The sequence below is a fragment of the Eubalaena glacialis genome, chromosome X (assembly GCF_028564815.1).
Source record: "Eubalaena glacialis isolate mEubGla1 chromosome X, mEubGla1.1.hap2.+ XY, whole genome shotgun sequence".
NCBI lineage: Eukaryota > Metazoa > Chordata > Mammalia > Artiodactyla > Balaenidae > Eubalaena > Eubalaena glacialis.
Genome location: NC_083736.1, coordinates 41,454,774 through 41,472,203, shown reverse-complemented (window position 1 = coordinate 41,472,203; position 17,430 = coordinate 41,454,774). Strand labels below are relative to the sequence as shown.

The following is a 17,430-nucleotide window of genomic DNA, read 5'->3' as shown; positions in this document are numbered from 1 at the left end:
TACACTCAGTTAAACAAGAAGTTAGAGAGAGTTTATTGAATTAACAAAGATTACAGTCAGTATACTAATTAAGAAAAGAATAGTATAACTAACTAAGAAAGAATAGAAAAGACAGAGGTTTATACATCACCGAATTGGGGAAGCACCTACATCCAGGCCCAAGCAGCGCTGGGAAGTGCCTTGAACAGCAATCTGGAGTCACAGTTGGGAAGGTCCCCGGTGGTGCGTCCACCCCACGGGTGAGACTTCGTTTGTCACTCGAAGGAGCCCAGCTTTTAGCACCAGGCCGCACGCTGATAACAATCAGCCTACGTCCAAGTTCGTAGCTCTGGTTGTTGTCATAAATGCCTTGGTCTTAACTCGTAAGTCTTGGAATGTTCTTGATCCCTGGGGGCTGGCCAGGCCCTCAAGGTGCAAGAAGTCCCGTGACTTACTCCCTGTCTTATCTAACGGTTTACAGTGTGTGCCGGCGCCACCCCTGCTGGCCTGGGTGTAGCTCAGCAGTTTGGCATGCAGCCTGCTTTAGCGTCATTGTCCCGTCAGAGAGAGGCCTAGCGCCACCTCTGAAGCCTGAATAAGACGACTAGCCTCCCCAACAATGTACCAGACACTTTTCCCGCAGATTTGACCCTCCCAACACCCTGATGAGGTGGGTACCATAATTATTAGGGTAACCATACATTCAGGTTTGCTTGAGACAGTGCCAGCATATGCCAGCTGTCCCGATTTAATTATTAATATCATCCCTTTCACTCTCAAAACTATCCAGGTTTAGAAGATAAGTCACAGAGTCCCCTTAGTTATTATCTCTCAATTACACACGAGGAAACTAAGGCACCGATCAATTGAAGAGCTTGCCCCAGGTCAGGCTGTTGTTAAGTGACAGAGCTGGGATTTGAACCCAGGTAGCTTGCCTCCAAAGGACAGGCTTGTAACTACTTTGTCATACTGCCTCTCGAAGTTGGTATTGAATCCAATTTTTCACCTTTGCAGCTGGGGGGGTGAAGGCTGCCCACCTATCCAGGCAAAGACCCCACCCCAGGCCAATGGATTCCAAGATGGAATGGAGGCAGGCAGTGGCCTGGAGAGGTTAGACGTGAAGAAGATCCACCAGGAGGCGCTGGTAGAGGCAGGAGAAAGGATAAACCACATAACTCCACCCGTTCACGGGGGATCTTCATTACTCCTCTCCTGGGAGACCTCCCCATCGATTTAAACAGAACTTCTCGAACATTCTATCAGGGCTCAACCCAGAAACTCTGCGGAGTATCAAGAATCTAAACAAACAGAAACCCCGCCCAAAGAAAGGATGTCACAGAGCTAGAGGCTCCGTTTCATGTGGAAATGGGAGCTCTGTCAGAGACAGGCCTTCCGGTGCGAGGGAAACATTTTATATCCCTCACCGCGCCCAACCAAATCTGTTTAGTTTTTGACTTAATGTTGTTTTAACATCTAGTCAGTGCTGCAGGGTATGTTATCCACTCTGAGATGATCCAAGGCAAACTCCCAATTCTGGACCCACTCTTGGCTGACTTCCTGTCCTTGCTTCTACCCTTTGTGACTAACTTCCCAGTGGGGCAAGGGGCCCGTCATAAGGCTACAGCATCTTATGGTACCTCGTAACAGCGGCTGAGGTTAGCTGCGTCATAAAGTAACATGAAAGACTGAGATCTATGAGGACATTTTTGGACGTCTGAACTTTGAAAATCATCCAGATGGTTTCTCCAAAATAATCACTGTGGTGGCCAGCATTTGTAGAATGAAAAGTTAACAAACCGCACTGAGTCTGGGTTTCAGATTTAAAAAAAAAAAAAACAGAAAGAACTTTAATAAAAGAGGGGGAAAAAAATCCATCTACTGAAGTTGGAAAAGAACCGTGAGCTGTTTCTCTTAATAACATAAACCAAACAGGGATTTTCATGGTTTTGAATACAATGCAGCGTGAAGAAATATTTGGGAACTTTTGGGTTAATTATCCACAACGGATACAGTTATTGAATCGTCATTGTTCTAATTAGGACACATTGATTAACTAGGACACATAATTAACCTAAACCCTGGACACATTGACTAACTAGGATACATAATTAACCTAAACCCTGCTTCACAAGCATATTTAACAACTAAATCATGTGAAAAGTGTTGAGGTGTGCAACCAGAAAGACAACTCACAGGTTTATTAGCACTAGAACTTTCTCTTCTCCCTGGGTGCTAGGAGAGGTTGATAAAAGTAAATTCACTAAAAGTAAAAACTCATTTGTTCAAGATTTCCCTCAGCTTTCCAAATTGAGCTGGCCAGGGCAACCTTCTTAGTGGAAAAGCTAACTTCCAATCTTTTTTTTTCTTCTGGCATCACTACATGTGTGTATTCGTACATCCCCACATAGAACAATGGTGGCCTCTGTGGGCAGCAACATGAACTTTTTTTTTTACTTTCACACTGTACAGTTCCATAGTATTTGAATATCTCACAATGAACACGCCCACGATGGCCAACTTTGGAAACGTCTATCCTCTCGGTGCGTGGAAAAAAGTACACGGGCTAACCATTCTCTACAGTCAGTGTGGGCACCGCCTGTGTCCTGATGGGGAAGATGGTGGTAGCCCTTGGAAAGGGTAAGGAGGGGAATAAAGTTACTGGAGTTAGCACATCTGCTATCTTTAGAGGTGTGCCATAATTTGCAAACATAATTTTTATTTGCCTAGTTTTTATGTTCTTCAAAGCCTTAGAACAAAAGAACAGATTCTATCTGAGAAGTGAAAATTAATTCTCATTTCAGCATGAAGCTCTCCATTAGTTGGATATGTCCTTGGAAAGAAGGTCAGATTCCTGAACCAAACCGTGCCTTCAGTTAGCACTGTGACCTCAGCTTGCTGACTTCCAATCTTAAAGGAAAGCCAACTTCTTGTCTTAGATTTCTCTTTCTAAGAGCAGCTAGTGTTCTTTCTTCTACACATTTATTTCCATCAGAAAAAGTGTATTCAGTGGTGGTAAATCTTTGCTTTGCTTTTCTTAAATAATATAGGCTATATTCCCTGTGGTGTGCAATGTACCCTTGTAGCTTATTTTATACCTAATAGTTTGTACCTCTTAATCCCCTACCCTTATATTGCCCCTCCCTCCTTCCCTCTCCCCACTGGTAACTGCTAGTTTGTTCTCTGTATCTGTGAGTCTCCTTCTTTTTTGTTATATTCACTAGTTTGTTGTGTTTTTTTAGATTCCGCATATAAGTGATAAATCATATAATATTTGTCTTTCTCTGTTTGACTTATTTCACTAGCATAATGCCCTCCAAGTTCATCCATGTTGCTGCAAATGGCAAAATTTCTTTCTTTTTTATGGCTGAGTAGTAATCCATTGTCTCTGTGTGTGTGTGTGTGTGTGTGTGTGTGTGTGTATACCACTTCTTTATCCATTCATCTGTTGATGGACATTTAGGTTGCTTCATAAATCTTTGCCTTTCGAGTAGCATTTGCTTTGTGGAAACAGCTAAAAGTCATCCAGAACCAAGTGGGATCATTAATATGGGAAATGAACTTGAGGATAATGTGCACCAATAAGCAGCATGATCTTTAACAAGCCACCTCCCTTTCCTGGTCCTTACCTTAGTATTCTCATCCGGAAAATGGGAGCATTTTACTAGATCACTTGATAATGCAGTCTACCATTTGCATTGGCCAGCACGAGCTGCGAAATTTAATGTCACTGCATTTTCCACAAACTGTTTAAGCTTTTTTAAAATCAATCACTTTAAATTTCTAGGAGAGTCACAGGGCAAGAGAAAACTAAAAGCTAAAAGTCCCTGTGTATGCCGGGATAATGTCTGTGAAAGGCTTGCCATATGGCCTGAAACTTAGAACTTCCAGAAAATGTTACCCTCCTTTCCCCAACTGTGTCCTGCCAACCATGGTTTCAAATAGTGATCACCACAGAGGCTTCTGCGTCAGCCCTCCACATGCAGCTCCCTTGCCACCCTCCGGAATTCACCAACACACAGGACCACTGGGAATGGGCTGCGTGTGCCCCAGGTTCTGTGATGGCAGGCGGTCAAACCCCAACCGAGATGTTGTCCCCCTGCTGCCATCTTCCACTCCCAATGGGACCCTCTAGCTGGGCAGATCTCACCCATGGCATGGAACTTGAGAAGGACTAGGGCAATTCTGGGTAGGTTATTGAAGATCCACATGACTTCTAAGCTGTGGTCTGCTCTGAGGAAAGCCCCGTCCTGCTCTCTTGAACTCTCTTATCTCTGGCTTCTAGGGAGGAACAACAAGCACAGCTTTCTCCATCAGAGTCACAGAATCATTTGTCTAGACAATTTAACTTTCATGCTTCTGTTCCGGTAAGAACCCTTTAAATGGGGACACCGCTGATTGCTGGTGATTTTTTTAAGCAAACACATGACAGGATGTGGATAAAAGCCAACCGAAGGTCAAACAGCTCATTGGGGAAGTTACTTCTCGTGTACTCAGATTACACTAGAAGCTTCAAAAGTGAAAGCAAATCTAGATTTCCATCTCAGTTGCTGTTGTTTCCGCACAGAACAAGTGCTTTTCCCTTGGCACCAGTGTATGTGTGTGTATATATTATATATATGTAATGTACATATTGTATTATGATAATATATTACACAAAATATGCAATATTATTAATTTATTAACCAATATTAATAAATATAGTATAAATGTTAATATAATAAATTTTATATAAAATAATAATATGCAATATAATATAATTATATATAACATATAATATTATATGATATATATGTGTGCATATATATATGCATATATACATATATAAAAAACAGATTTATTTCAAGGAATTGGCTTATGAGATTGGGGGACTGGCAAGTCCAAAATCCATAGGACAGGCCAGCAGGCTGGAGAACCTTGTGCAGGACCTGATGTTATAGTGCACAGGTGGAATTTCTTCCTCCTCAGGGAAACCTCAGTTTTGCTCTTAAGGCCTTTCAACTTCTTGGATCGGGCCTATCCACATTATCAAAGATAATCTCCTTTACTTAAAGACAACTGACTGTAGATGTTAACCACCTCTACAAAATACCTTCACAGCAACACCTAGATTAGTGTTTGATTGAACAACTGGGCACCATAGCCTAGCCAAGTTGACACATAAAACTGACCATCACAATGATGTACCCATTAAATTTCATTGACTGTTTTATAAACTATTGGAGATTGAGGTGGAGAGGCGTGACAATCGCTCTCAGTACCACCCTGCACTGAAGCCCCCTGTGAGGTGACAGTGCAGCAGAGCAAAAGCCCGGTCACTTGCACCACACCGTGAAGACCTTGACCCACTGGCTGGTTCCCTAGGGGTGGCACCAGACAGGAAATGCAAGGATGAGGAAACCGGGCATGAGAGGGGGAGGGGCAACAGAAGGCCAGTGTTTGGTTTTCCTTTTGCCTTTCATTGGAAGATGGTGAGTTAGCCCTATTGCCCATGTACAGAGAAGGGAGTAGTGATTTGGAAACTCCAAAGCAATGGGCAATCCCCAGAAAGTGTGTATTTCCAATAAAATAATGAATCATTATTTTATTGGAAATGTTTGGTTTCCTAATTCTGTTTGCCATTGGCCAATATCACTGTGGGCTTGCACTTGGCCAGCACAAACCAAACAGGAGTAGATGCAGCCCCACTCTGTGAGTGGGACCCTGGGAAGCAGCTGCCTCCACCATAAAGGGAGATTGGGGTACAAGATGGGTTTAGAGCCTCTTCCGGCTATAGTTCTAGAGATGGCCCAGAACCTCCTCAGCAAATATACCAGTTATTTATTGCTGAGTAACAAACCACTTCAAAACTAGGGGCTTAAAACAACAGGAATCATCAGTTTTGCTCACAAATATTCAATTTGGGCAGGGCTTGGTAGGAAGGCTCACGAGGCTCCACATGGCATCAGCTGGGGTGGTTCAATACAGCACTGGAGGACCCATTCCCAAAATGGCCGAGTCGTGTCTGGCAAGTTGGGGGTTGGCTGTCAACTAGGCACTCAGCTGGGTGAGAGCTAAGGGTCTTGCTTTCTCTCCATGTAGCCTGGGTTTCTTTACAGCATGGTGGCTGGGTACAAGAGAGGGCCAAGTAGAAGCTGTATCTCCTTTTATGGCCAAGGCTCAGAAGTCATACAGCATCACTCCCATAAACATTCCAGTCACTAGAGTCACCAAAGCCACTCCATACTCTAGGGGAGGGGAATTAGACTCCACCCTCGATGGGAGGAGTGTCAAAGAGTTTGTGAACATGTTTTAAAATCACCTCCACAAATGATACCTCTGGTGTCCACACTCATGTTGGGTACTAGCTCTGACACCTCCTTTTTCCTTGGCCCCCCTCCCCCATTCAGCCGATCACCAAGACTTGTAGATTCTACTACCCTCATATCTTTTCATTCTCTCATCTCACACCTGGACCATTGCATCTTCTTAACTGACCTTCCTGCCTCCATTCTTTTCTTCTGTGATATTTAGGATTAGGTTCAGCTGCATGTGACAAAAAATCCAAGTAACAGTGGCTTAAGCAAGATCAAAATATACTTTTCTTTTATATAAAAGAAACTGATACATAGCTGTCCAGGGCTGATATAGTGACTCTGTGATTGTCAGAGATCCAGGCTACTTTCATTTTTCTGCTCCACAACCCTTAGCATGCCCTGGTGCAAGATGGCTGCCCAAGCACCAGCCATCACTTCCACATTCCAGTCAGGAAGGAAGAAGGAGTAAAGAAGGATACACCCGCTCCCTTTAAGGACCTTTCTCAGAAATTTCTACTTATATCTCATTGACCAGCACTTAGTCACGTTACCACACCTAGCTGCAAAGGAAGCTGAGAATGGAATCTTTATTCTGGGCAGTCATATGCGTCACTAAGGTTTTTGTACAGCTTGTTCCCTCTGCACAGATACCCTCCCACCCTCTTTGCACGCTCACTCTACCCTTGCTTCAGGCGTCCGCTTAGACTTCACTGTCTTCCAAGAAGCCTCTGAGGGGCCCACAAACATGTTTTGATTTCTTTTAAAATCAGAAGAAAAAATCGATCTTTTAGATCCAAGAACATGTTTGAATATATAATATTAAGGTATTTGTCTTTGTACCCATGCAGTTGTAAAATATCATTTTTAATATTTTTTATGGAGGAAGGGGCCCATGAAGGCAAAGGATTTTGGAGGTGCCAGCGCCTCCAAAAGTTCTGGTGTGGCCCTGCTCCTGTGGGCTCCCATAGTTCCCTGACCTCACACCAGTCATAGCTCCCTCTGCACCATGTCGTAACTGCTGGGCATTTGATGGTCTTCCCCGCCCGACAGGCCTGGGAGGGCAGTGTCGATTGTGGTCCCCTTTGCATCTGCAGTGCCTCAAATACAGTCTGGTCCTTGGTAGACTCCCTGCAAACGTTGGTGGGTGAATGAATGAATGAATGAGTGCTCTGAGCTCACCCAGCTACAGGGTTACAACCCCAGTAAAGATAAGGATGCAGGTCCTGCCTGGCTCCACCTACCTACTTCTCACCTGGTGTACTGCCTTAGTACAAATACTAGGTATGTGTGGCTTGGGGAACTCACTTAATCTCTCATGACCTAGTGACCTCCCAAAGGCCCCACCTCCTAATACCATCACATTGGGGATTAGGGTTTCAACATATGAATGGGGTGGGGTGGGGGGAGGGGAAACATGCAGCTCATATCAGGTTCAAATCCTGAATCCAGCCCTTCCAACACTTACCTACACTCTGCAGACTTCCAGTTCCTCAGTTGCAAAATGCGGGTGGAGACACAGGGTCTCCAAGGCTGCAGCTGCTTGCTAGGGATGCACTGCCTGCCCAGTGCCCGCCTACCCTGACCCCAGGACCGCTCAGTCCCTTCTCGACTCCCGCCCTCCCCCACATAGCCTGCTCAGGCCCCTCCCACCACGCCCCCCAGGGGTACTGTGCTCCATAACCCCCCCCGACCCCCTCAGGGCCTACTTGGTCCCCCGCAACCCCGCGATCTCCCCCAATAGCAGGGCCTGCCCGTGCCGGTCCTGCCATCGCCCACTAGCACTCAGCACCCTTTCCTCCTCCCGGAATCTCTCCCACCCGCTGCAGGGCCTGCCCAGCCCCCTCTTGCGCTGCCCGTCACAGCGACTCCTGGATCGCGTGGTCCGGCGCTATGCGGAGGTGGCCGACGCTGGCAGCATCTTCATGGACCACTTCACGGACCGCGACAAGCTGCGTCTACTCTACACGCTAGCTGTCAACGCCCATCCCATCCTCCTACAGGTATGCAGGGACCCCCCCCCCCGGGAAAGCCCGTCCAGGGAGCGGGTTCACTTCCGGCTCCGAGGGAGCAGGCCCTGGGTTGAGCTCTCTCTGCCATCACTGCACACCTTGGGGCCACCAGCCCACGTTAGTACCTTTGTGGCATTCAGTAAATATGTGTTGGCTTCTGCAGTGGGGAAGTGCTGTGGTTACTGCAGAGGAAAGAGGTGTGGGAGCTGGGGAGGAGGGGCGGCAGGGAATGGCCACTTTCGCGGCCAGAGGCAGCCCGGAAGGGCTTTGTGGAGGAGGGCAACTTTGACCAGGTGTCTCAAAGATCAGTACGATATGAGCTGAGCAAGCTCAGGAGGTGGGGAAATAACCAAAGAAGGACCCACCCGGAGGGGTGCTCTGCAGCTGTGCTTGGAAAGGAGAAGAAAATGGAAGTCACCTAAATGTCCATCAAAAAGGGGATGGTCAAATAGGTAAGGATGCTCTGGAACACTGGTCCACGAGACAGGCGCGCTGGCCCCTGCCTTCATGCAGCTTCCACTCCAGTGGTAGAGACAGCCCCTTAACAAGTCAGCTAACTCGCGGGGCCCCATCACACCCATTTCTCCCGGATCCCAAGAGTCAGGACGCTTACTGAATGGGCACAAAGGAAACTAGGAAGTGAGAGGGAGGAGCAGAAAAAGGAGGGTGGAAGAGAGAGGAGGAGAAGCAGGAGGAAGAGGAATAAGGGGAGGCGGGAGAGGAAGAGAGGGAGGAGAAAGAGGAGAAGGAGAAGGTGCAGGAAGAGGAGGGGGTGGAGGAGGAGGCAGCCCCACAGCAGTTAATAATAATTAGTATCGTTATTAATTATATTATAATTATTTATATTGTATCGACTTTAATAACTATAATAATTATATCGAGATTATATTTTAATTATTTATAGTATTGTATTAATATTAATAATTCTAATTAATAATTATATTAGTTATTATATGATGTTTATTTATAAATAAATATAAATATAATTATTTATAATATAATTATTATTTTAATATTATTTATAATATATTATTTTGTTCTAATTATTTATAATATATTTAATTCTAATTATTTATAGTATTGAAATTATTTATGAGATATTATATAATATATAATTACATATTATTTTTATATATAATATATTAATGCTATATTACTGGCCAAAGGCAGGATGGCTAAGTACATAATAACAACTCATTTCTTGAGCACTAGCTATGTGCCAGGCACTGTGTTAAATGTTTTACATCATTATCTCATTTAATGCTCACAACTCGACAACCCCACGGGAATATTATTATTGTCCCGTCTTCCAGATGAGGTATGTGGAGCTCAGAGCTGTGAAGTGACTGGGCCACAGTCCCTTAGCCAGTGTCAGCGGTGGAACCCAAACCCAGAGCTGTCTGACTTCAGGGTCCACGCTCTTCCTGCTAAAAGCTGCCTACTAACGTTGGCATTTGAAATCCTAGAGGAGAAGAAGGAATTGCTGGTTGCCCTGCACGCTCAGAGGCCTTCTTCTCCAATTGTCCTACACTTAGTGGCCAAGGCAGGTGACCTGGCTACTTCCAGCCCTGGCTCCTGAGAGGTCTGGGCTGGGACTCTCCATCCATCCTGAGCTCCGCCCGGGAAGGGCATGGCGTCGATCTGCCCCCAACCCAGGGATGACTCATGGCCGCACATTTAGACATCGCCAGGGAGCCGGGGGCCTCTCTCCATGGCACACAGTGGAGAGGTCCCAGTGGGCAGGGGGGGAACAAGAAAAGGTTCTTCACAACATGGCGAGTGGGTTAAAATGACAGAAGGCCACAGAAAATCATCAGAAAGGGGGATGACTTTGTTCTTTTAAGAAGGAAAATGAGGAAAAAAAAGTGTTAATATTTATAGTTTCTGTCATTTCTCTCATAAAGAAACACCATTCTAGATATAGCTGCCTCAATAAATAGTCAAAAAAAAAAAAGCTAGGATATTCCCTCCACTCTTTTTTTTAAATTGAGATATAGTTAATTTACAACATTGTGTTAGTTTCAAGTATACAGCAAAGTGGTTCAGTTTTATATATATATATATATTCTTTTCAGATCCTTTTCCCTTATAGGTTATTACAAAATATTGAGTAGAGTTTCCTGTGCTGTACAGTAGGTCCTTGTTGGTTATCTATTTTACATATAGTAGTGTGTATATGTTAATCCAAAACTCCTGGAGCTCTTACAAGGAGACAGGGGAAACTGGGTAGAGCTGTGTGCTTCCCTAGACCAGTGTTAGGCTGTCAGAACGTTCCAGTCAGTTGGGGAGTCTCTGTGAGTGTGTAATTACCCCAGCCAGGCAGATTCGCTCAGGGCCACGCCCAGGGCCAGTGCAGCAGTTCCCAAAACTTGTCACCCAAGGGTCACCTTCATAATTTTCGCCCTATCCCAGAACCTACTGCCTGCACTGTTATTTTTTAAAATATTTTCTTTAAATCAGCCTTAAGTTGACCCTCTTTTTTTCCCCCATAGCCTCTTCCTAAGCCGTGATATCTGTGAAATCTGAAATGCTAGTCATATTTTTTCAACTCTACAACTCTTCAAATAAACACATTCCCCTGAAGCCTGAACACCCTCTAAAATTGTAGCAAAGGCGTCGGCATTCTCTTACCTCGCTTGGGGCAACTTTGTTGAAATGCAATCTACAATATGGAAAGAAGAGCTCCCTTTTCTGAATCCCTCCATCAACAACGGAATAAAAAAGTGGTGGGGGGAGGGATGGGGGGAGCAAGGTATTGCCATGTTCCAAGAGGTATAAACAAGGTTAAGGGATGCTTTGCTGACGTGTCTTGAGACGTTGGGTACCTGAGTAAGGCTGATCTTTCTGTCTGCTCTTGGGGAGAGAGAGAGAGAGAGAGAATGAGAGAGAGAGAGAGAGAGAGAGAGAGGGAGGGAGGGATGGAGGGAGGGAGGGGGAGAGAGAAAATGAGAGAGAGAGAGAGAGAGGGAGGGAGGGATGGAGGGAGGGAGGGGGAGAGAGAAAATGAGAGAGAGAGAGAGAGAGGGAGGGAGGGATGGAGGGAGGGAGGGGGAGAGAGGAAGAGGGAGGGAGGGGGAGAGAGAGGGAGGGAGGGAAGGAGAGAGGGAAGGGGAGAAAGGGAGGGAGGGAACTGTCTCAGGAGGTCTTTCTCTCTAATCCTCTAATGCCTCCTCCTCTCGCTTGGCAGATCTTCCCGGGCGCCGAGGGATGGCCACTGCCCAAGTACTTGGGCTCCTGCGGCAGATTTCTGGTCAGCACCAGCACCAGCCCACTGCAGGAATTCTATGGTGCACCCGCAGACCAGGCGGCCGACCTGGCCTACCAGCTCCTGGGTGTCCTGGAGTCTCTGAGGAGCAACGATTTGAACTACTTCTTCTACTTCACCCACGTGGATGTGGACATGTTTGGCATCTTCAACAACGGACATCTGTTCATCCGGGATGCCAGCGCACTGGGCGTCATCGACAGGCAGGAAGGTACCCAGCATGGGCCTGGCTGAGCAGCTGTCAGAGGGGAAGGCAGGGTGACAGGCGCTAGGGAGGGGTGACAGGGCCCGGGGGTGGGGTGTGGCTCACACCACTGGGCCTCGCCAGTCTCCCTGTGTCATAGTGAGAGCAGCCCAAGTTTGGGACGGGAGAGAGTCCCTCTCCCCGTTTTAAGTCTCTGCTCCAGCTCCAAAGGGGAACCGGACTTGACCTTGTCAGTGCAGGAGGAGGAGATTTGCACTGTGCTATGGCCCCAGCTTCACCCTCTGAGGGCACTGCCGTTGTCCGACTGGGTCTGTGTGGCGCGGGGACCTGCCCCGCCCCTGCTCACGCACATACAAGCCCCTGGATCCATCTCCCCCTCAGAGCCTTTCTCATCAGATGCTTTGAACATCGCAGTCTGTAATGGTGACTAGATATTCTGAGCCCAATAGTAGGACAGAGGATTTTAATTTCCAATTTCTGATTTTGTTTATATGAGAAGGCCTACAAAGATAGACCAATTAAACCACACTTACTCATTTCCTGATTTGCCTTTATTAAGAAGAATCAAATGAGAAGAAGTGGGGCTGATTCCAGAATATTCGGGATATGTGAACCACTGAATATCAGTCCCACTACAACCCGTTGAAGGCATGTTCTGGATTACCTGTTCTTTCTCCCGACTTTGTATTTAAAGAAGGCACATGAAACCGGCCCTAGGAATTTCCTGAGTGCCCTAATTCAGTCATAATAATGGGAGAATCACGATATGCATGGGAGCCTTAAAATTAGAAGCCCAAGTTCTGGTAGGAAGAAGTGCGTTTTCCATCCCCAGGTCTCATCTTTTTTTTTTTTTTTTTTTTTTTAATTTTTTGGGCACGCCACGTGGCATGCAGGATCTTAGTTCCCCGACAAGGGATCAAATCCGTGCCCCCTGCAGTGGAAGCGCGGAGTCTTAACCACTGGACCGCCAGGGAAGTCACAGGCCTCACCTTATTGTAGCCGAGAGAGTTCCCCCCAGGTTCTCAACGGGGGCCATCGTGTCCCTGAGCCCTAAATCTCCTGGTGACAGGAGATGCTAGGAGTCTGAACCACTTTGCCCAGCAATTCTCATTAGTGACGCCTCCCTGCAAGGAGAACAGGTTGTAGGGTGTGTGATGTCTTCCATGTCTCTTGTAGGCAGCCAAGCGGCCTCCAGGGCAGGAGAGAATAAAGACATCTTCAGCTGCCTGGTCTCTGGCTGCCAGACCGAGCTGCCCTCCTGCGACACCATCCCTGAGAAGCAGAGCCTGGTCCTGGTGTGTGGCCAGGTGCTGCCCCCACTTCTCCAGGCCAAGTTCCCGTCCCCGGTGCAGGAGGAGATAGACGCCGAGCTCGCTCGCTGTGGGGAGGCAACCCGGCCAGACCCCGAGGTCTTCCAAGCCGCCAGCCGGCTGAAGGACATCTTGAGGCCCCTGAGAACCTGTGACCCCAGATTTGCCTACCGCTACCCAGACTGCAAGTATAATGATAAGTTCTGAGGGGCTGGAGCCTTGCTGGCCTCCGGAGACCACATCCTTGGAACTTCCACTGCCCACTCGCTTGCTGCACGGTTGAAAGAAGCTGCTCCCTTTTAGACACTGGGAGAAAGGTACCTTTGTTTCCCAGGGAGAAAGGAACATGCCAACCATCAGAGGGCAGTCATGTCATCGGGTGGCATGATTGCCCCCGCTGGCTGGGTCATCGTGGAAGAGCCCAAGGGTGGGCGTCGGAAGAACCAGGTGTGGACACTCACTCGGCCTCTTTGAGCCTCATTTTTCTCTCTTCTCCACCAGACTCTTGAGTTAGTGCAAAAAGACAGAGATATGAAGGGCCAGGGACATGTGCTCCCTCCCCCCAGCCCAGGTGGTTACAAAGAATGTTCCAGAAGCATGCACGGCCAGGGCAAATGTGACAGAGCCGTGGAGGTCGAAAGGCTGGCACAGAGGGAAGACTGTACCCCTGCCCTAGCCACAGGGTGAGGAGACTGCAGGACAAGGGGACACGTGGACAGAAGGCCCTTCTGTCCCAGAAGTGTCCAGAGAGGCACTTCATGGTGTGGGAAGGAGCCAGGGGTAAGAAGAGAAGAGGGCTGGGCTGGGGGCCAATGTGTTTGTCCAGGTCCTCTGAGAACCAGGTGTCAAGACAGGATTAAATGGGCAAGGATTGTATCAATATTAAGGAAGATGCCTGGGGGGAAGGAAAGGAGGAGGGAGCCGGAGACGGCTGGGAGAGCCATCAGGCCGGGCTGTAAGGTTGACCCCTCCCTCCCCCAAGTGAGGGCAAGAAGGTCAGGTTGGGGCATCCCAGACTGCCATCCGCGCAACCGAAAGAAGGTTCAGTGAGACCGTCAGGGCGCCCTCGAGGCAAAGCCAGCCATCAGAGGAGCTTCACAAGAATGGAGAGCCCTTATATTCCTGTGGCAGCGAACAGCCCGTGGGAAGCGTGGCCTCAGCCCAACCGCAAAGATGGATTTCAAAGCACAGCGCAGGGCACTTAGCCAGTTCTGCTCCCTGGAGCAGAAGGTCTGTGAGTTAGAAGATTCTCATTGTAGCCACAGCCGGGGACCAGGGCCAGCTCTCTCCACACTGTGGCCTCCAGGGCAGGACTCTAAAGAGTCTGAGAATTTTCATTCAAACTTGGCCTTACAGGTCATTCTAAAAATATTTTTTCAAGGTCAGCCAACGGAATATATTTTATTCAGCAGTTTGCTTTATATCTTTAAAATGTTTAGCCACGTGGTATGTGGGTGTCCGTGTATACTCCTGCCCGGGCCCCTCAAACATTAGTGGGGCTTCCTTGGACCTTTGCCCAGCCACCCTGCCAGCCCTCCAACCCCCCAGGGACCTCTCAGTCGGCCTCCTCTTTTCTACCTCTGAATCGCCACCTTTAAGGTCAGAATGCCTGGCTTAATAGGCTTCACGCTGCAGACGGGGAAACTGAGGCCCAGGGAGGAAGAGCAGTCCAGGCTCCTCTTGCCTTCCCCTTCAGCCTCTGTCCTGCCCAGTTCTGGTCCCTTCACTCACATTTGAAGAGAAGCCAAGAAAAGTCCTGTTTCGTGGTACCCTGCGGTGCGGTTGGGAGTTCCCTTTTGACTGCTCCAGGCACTACCTCTGGGGCAACCGTAACAGTGAGGATGCCAGGCCGAGCTTCTGGGAGGGCAGGCTTGGGCTGCCTGAGAGTCTTTGAGACAGTTGCTTCCTGGCTTGGTCTGGAGAGCGAGGATTGACCACCCTTCCCAACACCTTGCTTTTTTAGCCCAGTGAAACTGATCTTAGACTTCTGGCCTTCGGAACTCGGAGAGGATAAATTTCTATTGTTTTAAGCCCGCACTGTGGGGTCATTTGTTACAGCAGCCACAGGAAACAAACACATACCCCGAACTCTTAGTGTCTGCTTCCAGAGAACCCAACTTGCAGTGCTCCCCAACTCCAGTCTATTGTGATGGATTCAAAAGCCAGACCCGCCAGGAGAGAGTGTGTTATGCGTCCATAACCAGGGCTGGGGCTTGGACGGTTCCGTTCCTTCACTGACTAAGTCCTGAGCATCATTTAAGACCCTGAGTCCTACCTTGACCCAAAGCTTTTCCTGACAGCCCAGCTCCCAGCGAGCCTTTTCTGAATCCTACCTCTGTACCTCTGAACCCCAGGCCCGCACCCATTTGAGGCTAACCTCAAGGGTATTCCAGAGAGATCTGTGCTCCTCCTTCCCATCCAGCTGGGAGCTCCCTGAAGATGCTGGTGGCACAGAGTTCTCTGTATTCCCCGTAGCAGCCAGCACAGGGCTAGGCACGGAGCTCGTGCTCGGAAAATATTCTTGCTGAGAATAATGATGTGTTCTTCAATCCTTTTTGTTCTGTGCTTTTCATACACCATGTGCTCTGGACTGATTTTTTGTGTCCCCCGCAAAAATTCATAGGTTGAGATCTTAACCCCCAATGTGATGGTATTTGGAGGTCATGGGGGTGGAGCCCTCATGAATGCCCTCATAAAAGAGACCCCAGACAGCTCCCTCACTCCTTCCGCCATGTGAGGACACAGCAAGAAGGTCCTGGCTATGAACCAAGAAGCTTGCTCTCACCAGACACTGAGTCTGCCAGCCCCATGATCTTGGACTTCCTAACCACCGGAACTGGGAGAAATAATTGCTGCTTATAAGTCACCCAGTCTGTGGTATTGTTATAGCAGCCCAAACGGACAAAGACACCATGCTGAACATATGCAAGTCGCAGCCACGTCCTCGAGAACAGCTCTTTCCCCTCAAGAGCCAGGAGACAAGTGAGTCAACACTCAAGAGACTTAGCCAGAACAAAATCATCGTACTATGTTCTCAGCCCCCTGCAATCTGATTGGAGGCATTATTTTTTCTGCGTTTTGCCAGCCACTGTCTTTTTGCCTGCAGGACCGGCTGCATAATTTGTGGGACCCCCTGCAAAAGGAAAACGTGGGGCCTCCTGTCACTGAGAATTGCAAGATGGGGCCAGCAGAGTGTTAACCTGAGTGCAGGCCCCGTACGACTGTATGTTGATGCCCACGAAGCCAGCCCTGGGTGCCTGAGAATACTAATTAACCTCTGTGTAGAGGGTTCTTGGGGTTTACTGGGGTCTCACTTGATCTCCACAAGCAAGGGGAGTAGCTGTGGAGCCAGAGGTGGTATAAAATATTTAATAACCATCATGGCAAAGGGACTGACATAGGAGAACAGGCTCCACTGGCTTCAGCTATCAGCTCGGCGTCCCCACAGCCCTGCGGGCAAGTCCTACTTTTCAAACAAGGAAACTGATTCAAGCGATCTGCTCAAAGTGACAATTTTGATGTCTCCTGCTTTCCTAGTCCTCCCCTGTAACATCTAACTTCTGCCTATAAGTGATTGCATGAGCCTGAATGTTTCCTCTAGAGCTAAAATAAATACTTTGTTGGATTTGTATTCATTTTGAAAAGGCCTAGAGCCCTGGAATCAGCCAGACCTGGCTTCAAATCATGACTCTGCTGGTTACTGTGTAACCTTGGGCAAGCTGCTTAACCTCTCTGAGTCTCTCTCTGAGCCTCACTCATAAAAAGATGAGAAAAAGATTTACCCTTGCAGGGTTATTATCCTATTTAAATAATACACTGTTTCTCAAGAGCCTGGCACATACGGGCGTTCTATATTTCATGGTAAATGTAGGGCAAGAGCAGAGGGTTTCCTGGCAGAAAGGGCTCCTCACACAGCCAAGGTGAGCGCTGCAGCCTCTCCGGAGGGATGCTGATCTCTGCCCCAAGGCTCTGCTCCAGACCAAAGGAACCACCAGGATGCCGCAGGCTGCTGGACAGTCTGACTGGGGCCATTTTTCTTCCCTCCCGCTCTCCAGACTCTGGGTTGATCATGAATGGCAGCCGGGCAGCCACTACACTCGCCTCCACAGCCTAGGTCTCCACCAGGCTCAGGAGGGAATCCTCCTTGAGCAGGTAACTTTGGGATCCTTGGGAAGTCCTCCCGCGCTTAGTATCCGAGGGGTTCAAGTATCCCTCTTGGCCCATTGAAAGCTCACAGCTCGCTGCCTGTGCGTGGTGATGTGGCTTTCCTGCCCACTTCAGGCCTGTTGCTCACATATATTGGCACAGCTGAGCTCACGTGCACACAAGTATAGTCAGATCGGTCCGCAGCTCTTCGTGTCATTTTTAA

The 17,430-nt window shown here is 48.0% G+C and overlaps 1 protein-coding gene across 1 annotated transcript in view; it reads left to right on the top strand.

Moving 5' to 3' along the window:
- DIPK2B (divergent protein kinase domain 2B) overlaps window positions 1-16,658 on the top strand; it is a 48,397-nt gene extending 31,739 nt beyond the window's left edge. Inside the window, exons 3-5 of the mRNA XM_061177963.1 lie at window positions 8,099-8,272; window positions 11,469-11,757; window positions 12,928-16,658. Of these exons, the coding sequence (XP_061033946.1) occupies window positions 8,099-8,272; window positions 11,469-11,757; window positions 12,928-13,268 (804 nt within the window). The 3' untranslated portion in view covers window positions 13,269-16,658. The remainder of the gene's footprint in view (window positions 1-8,098; window positions 8,273-11,468; window positions 11,758-12,927) is intronic.
- Window positions 16,659-17,430: the final 772 nt, after the last annotated feature.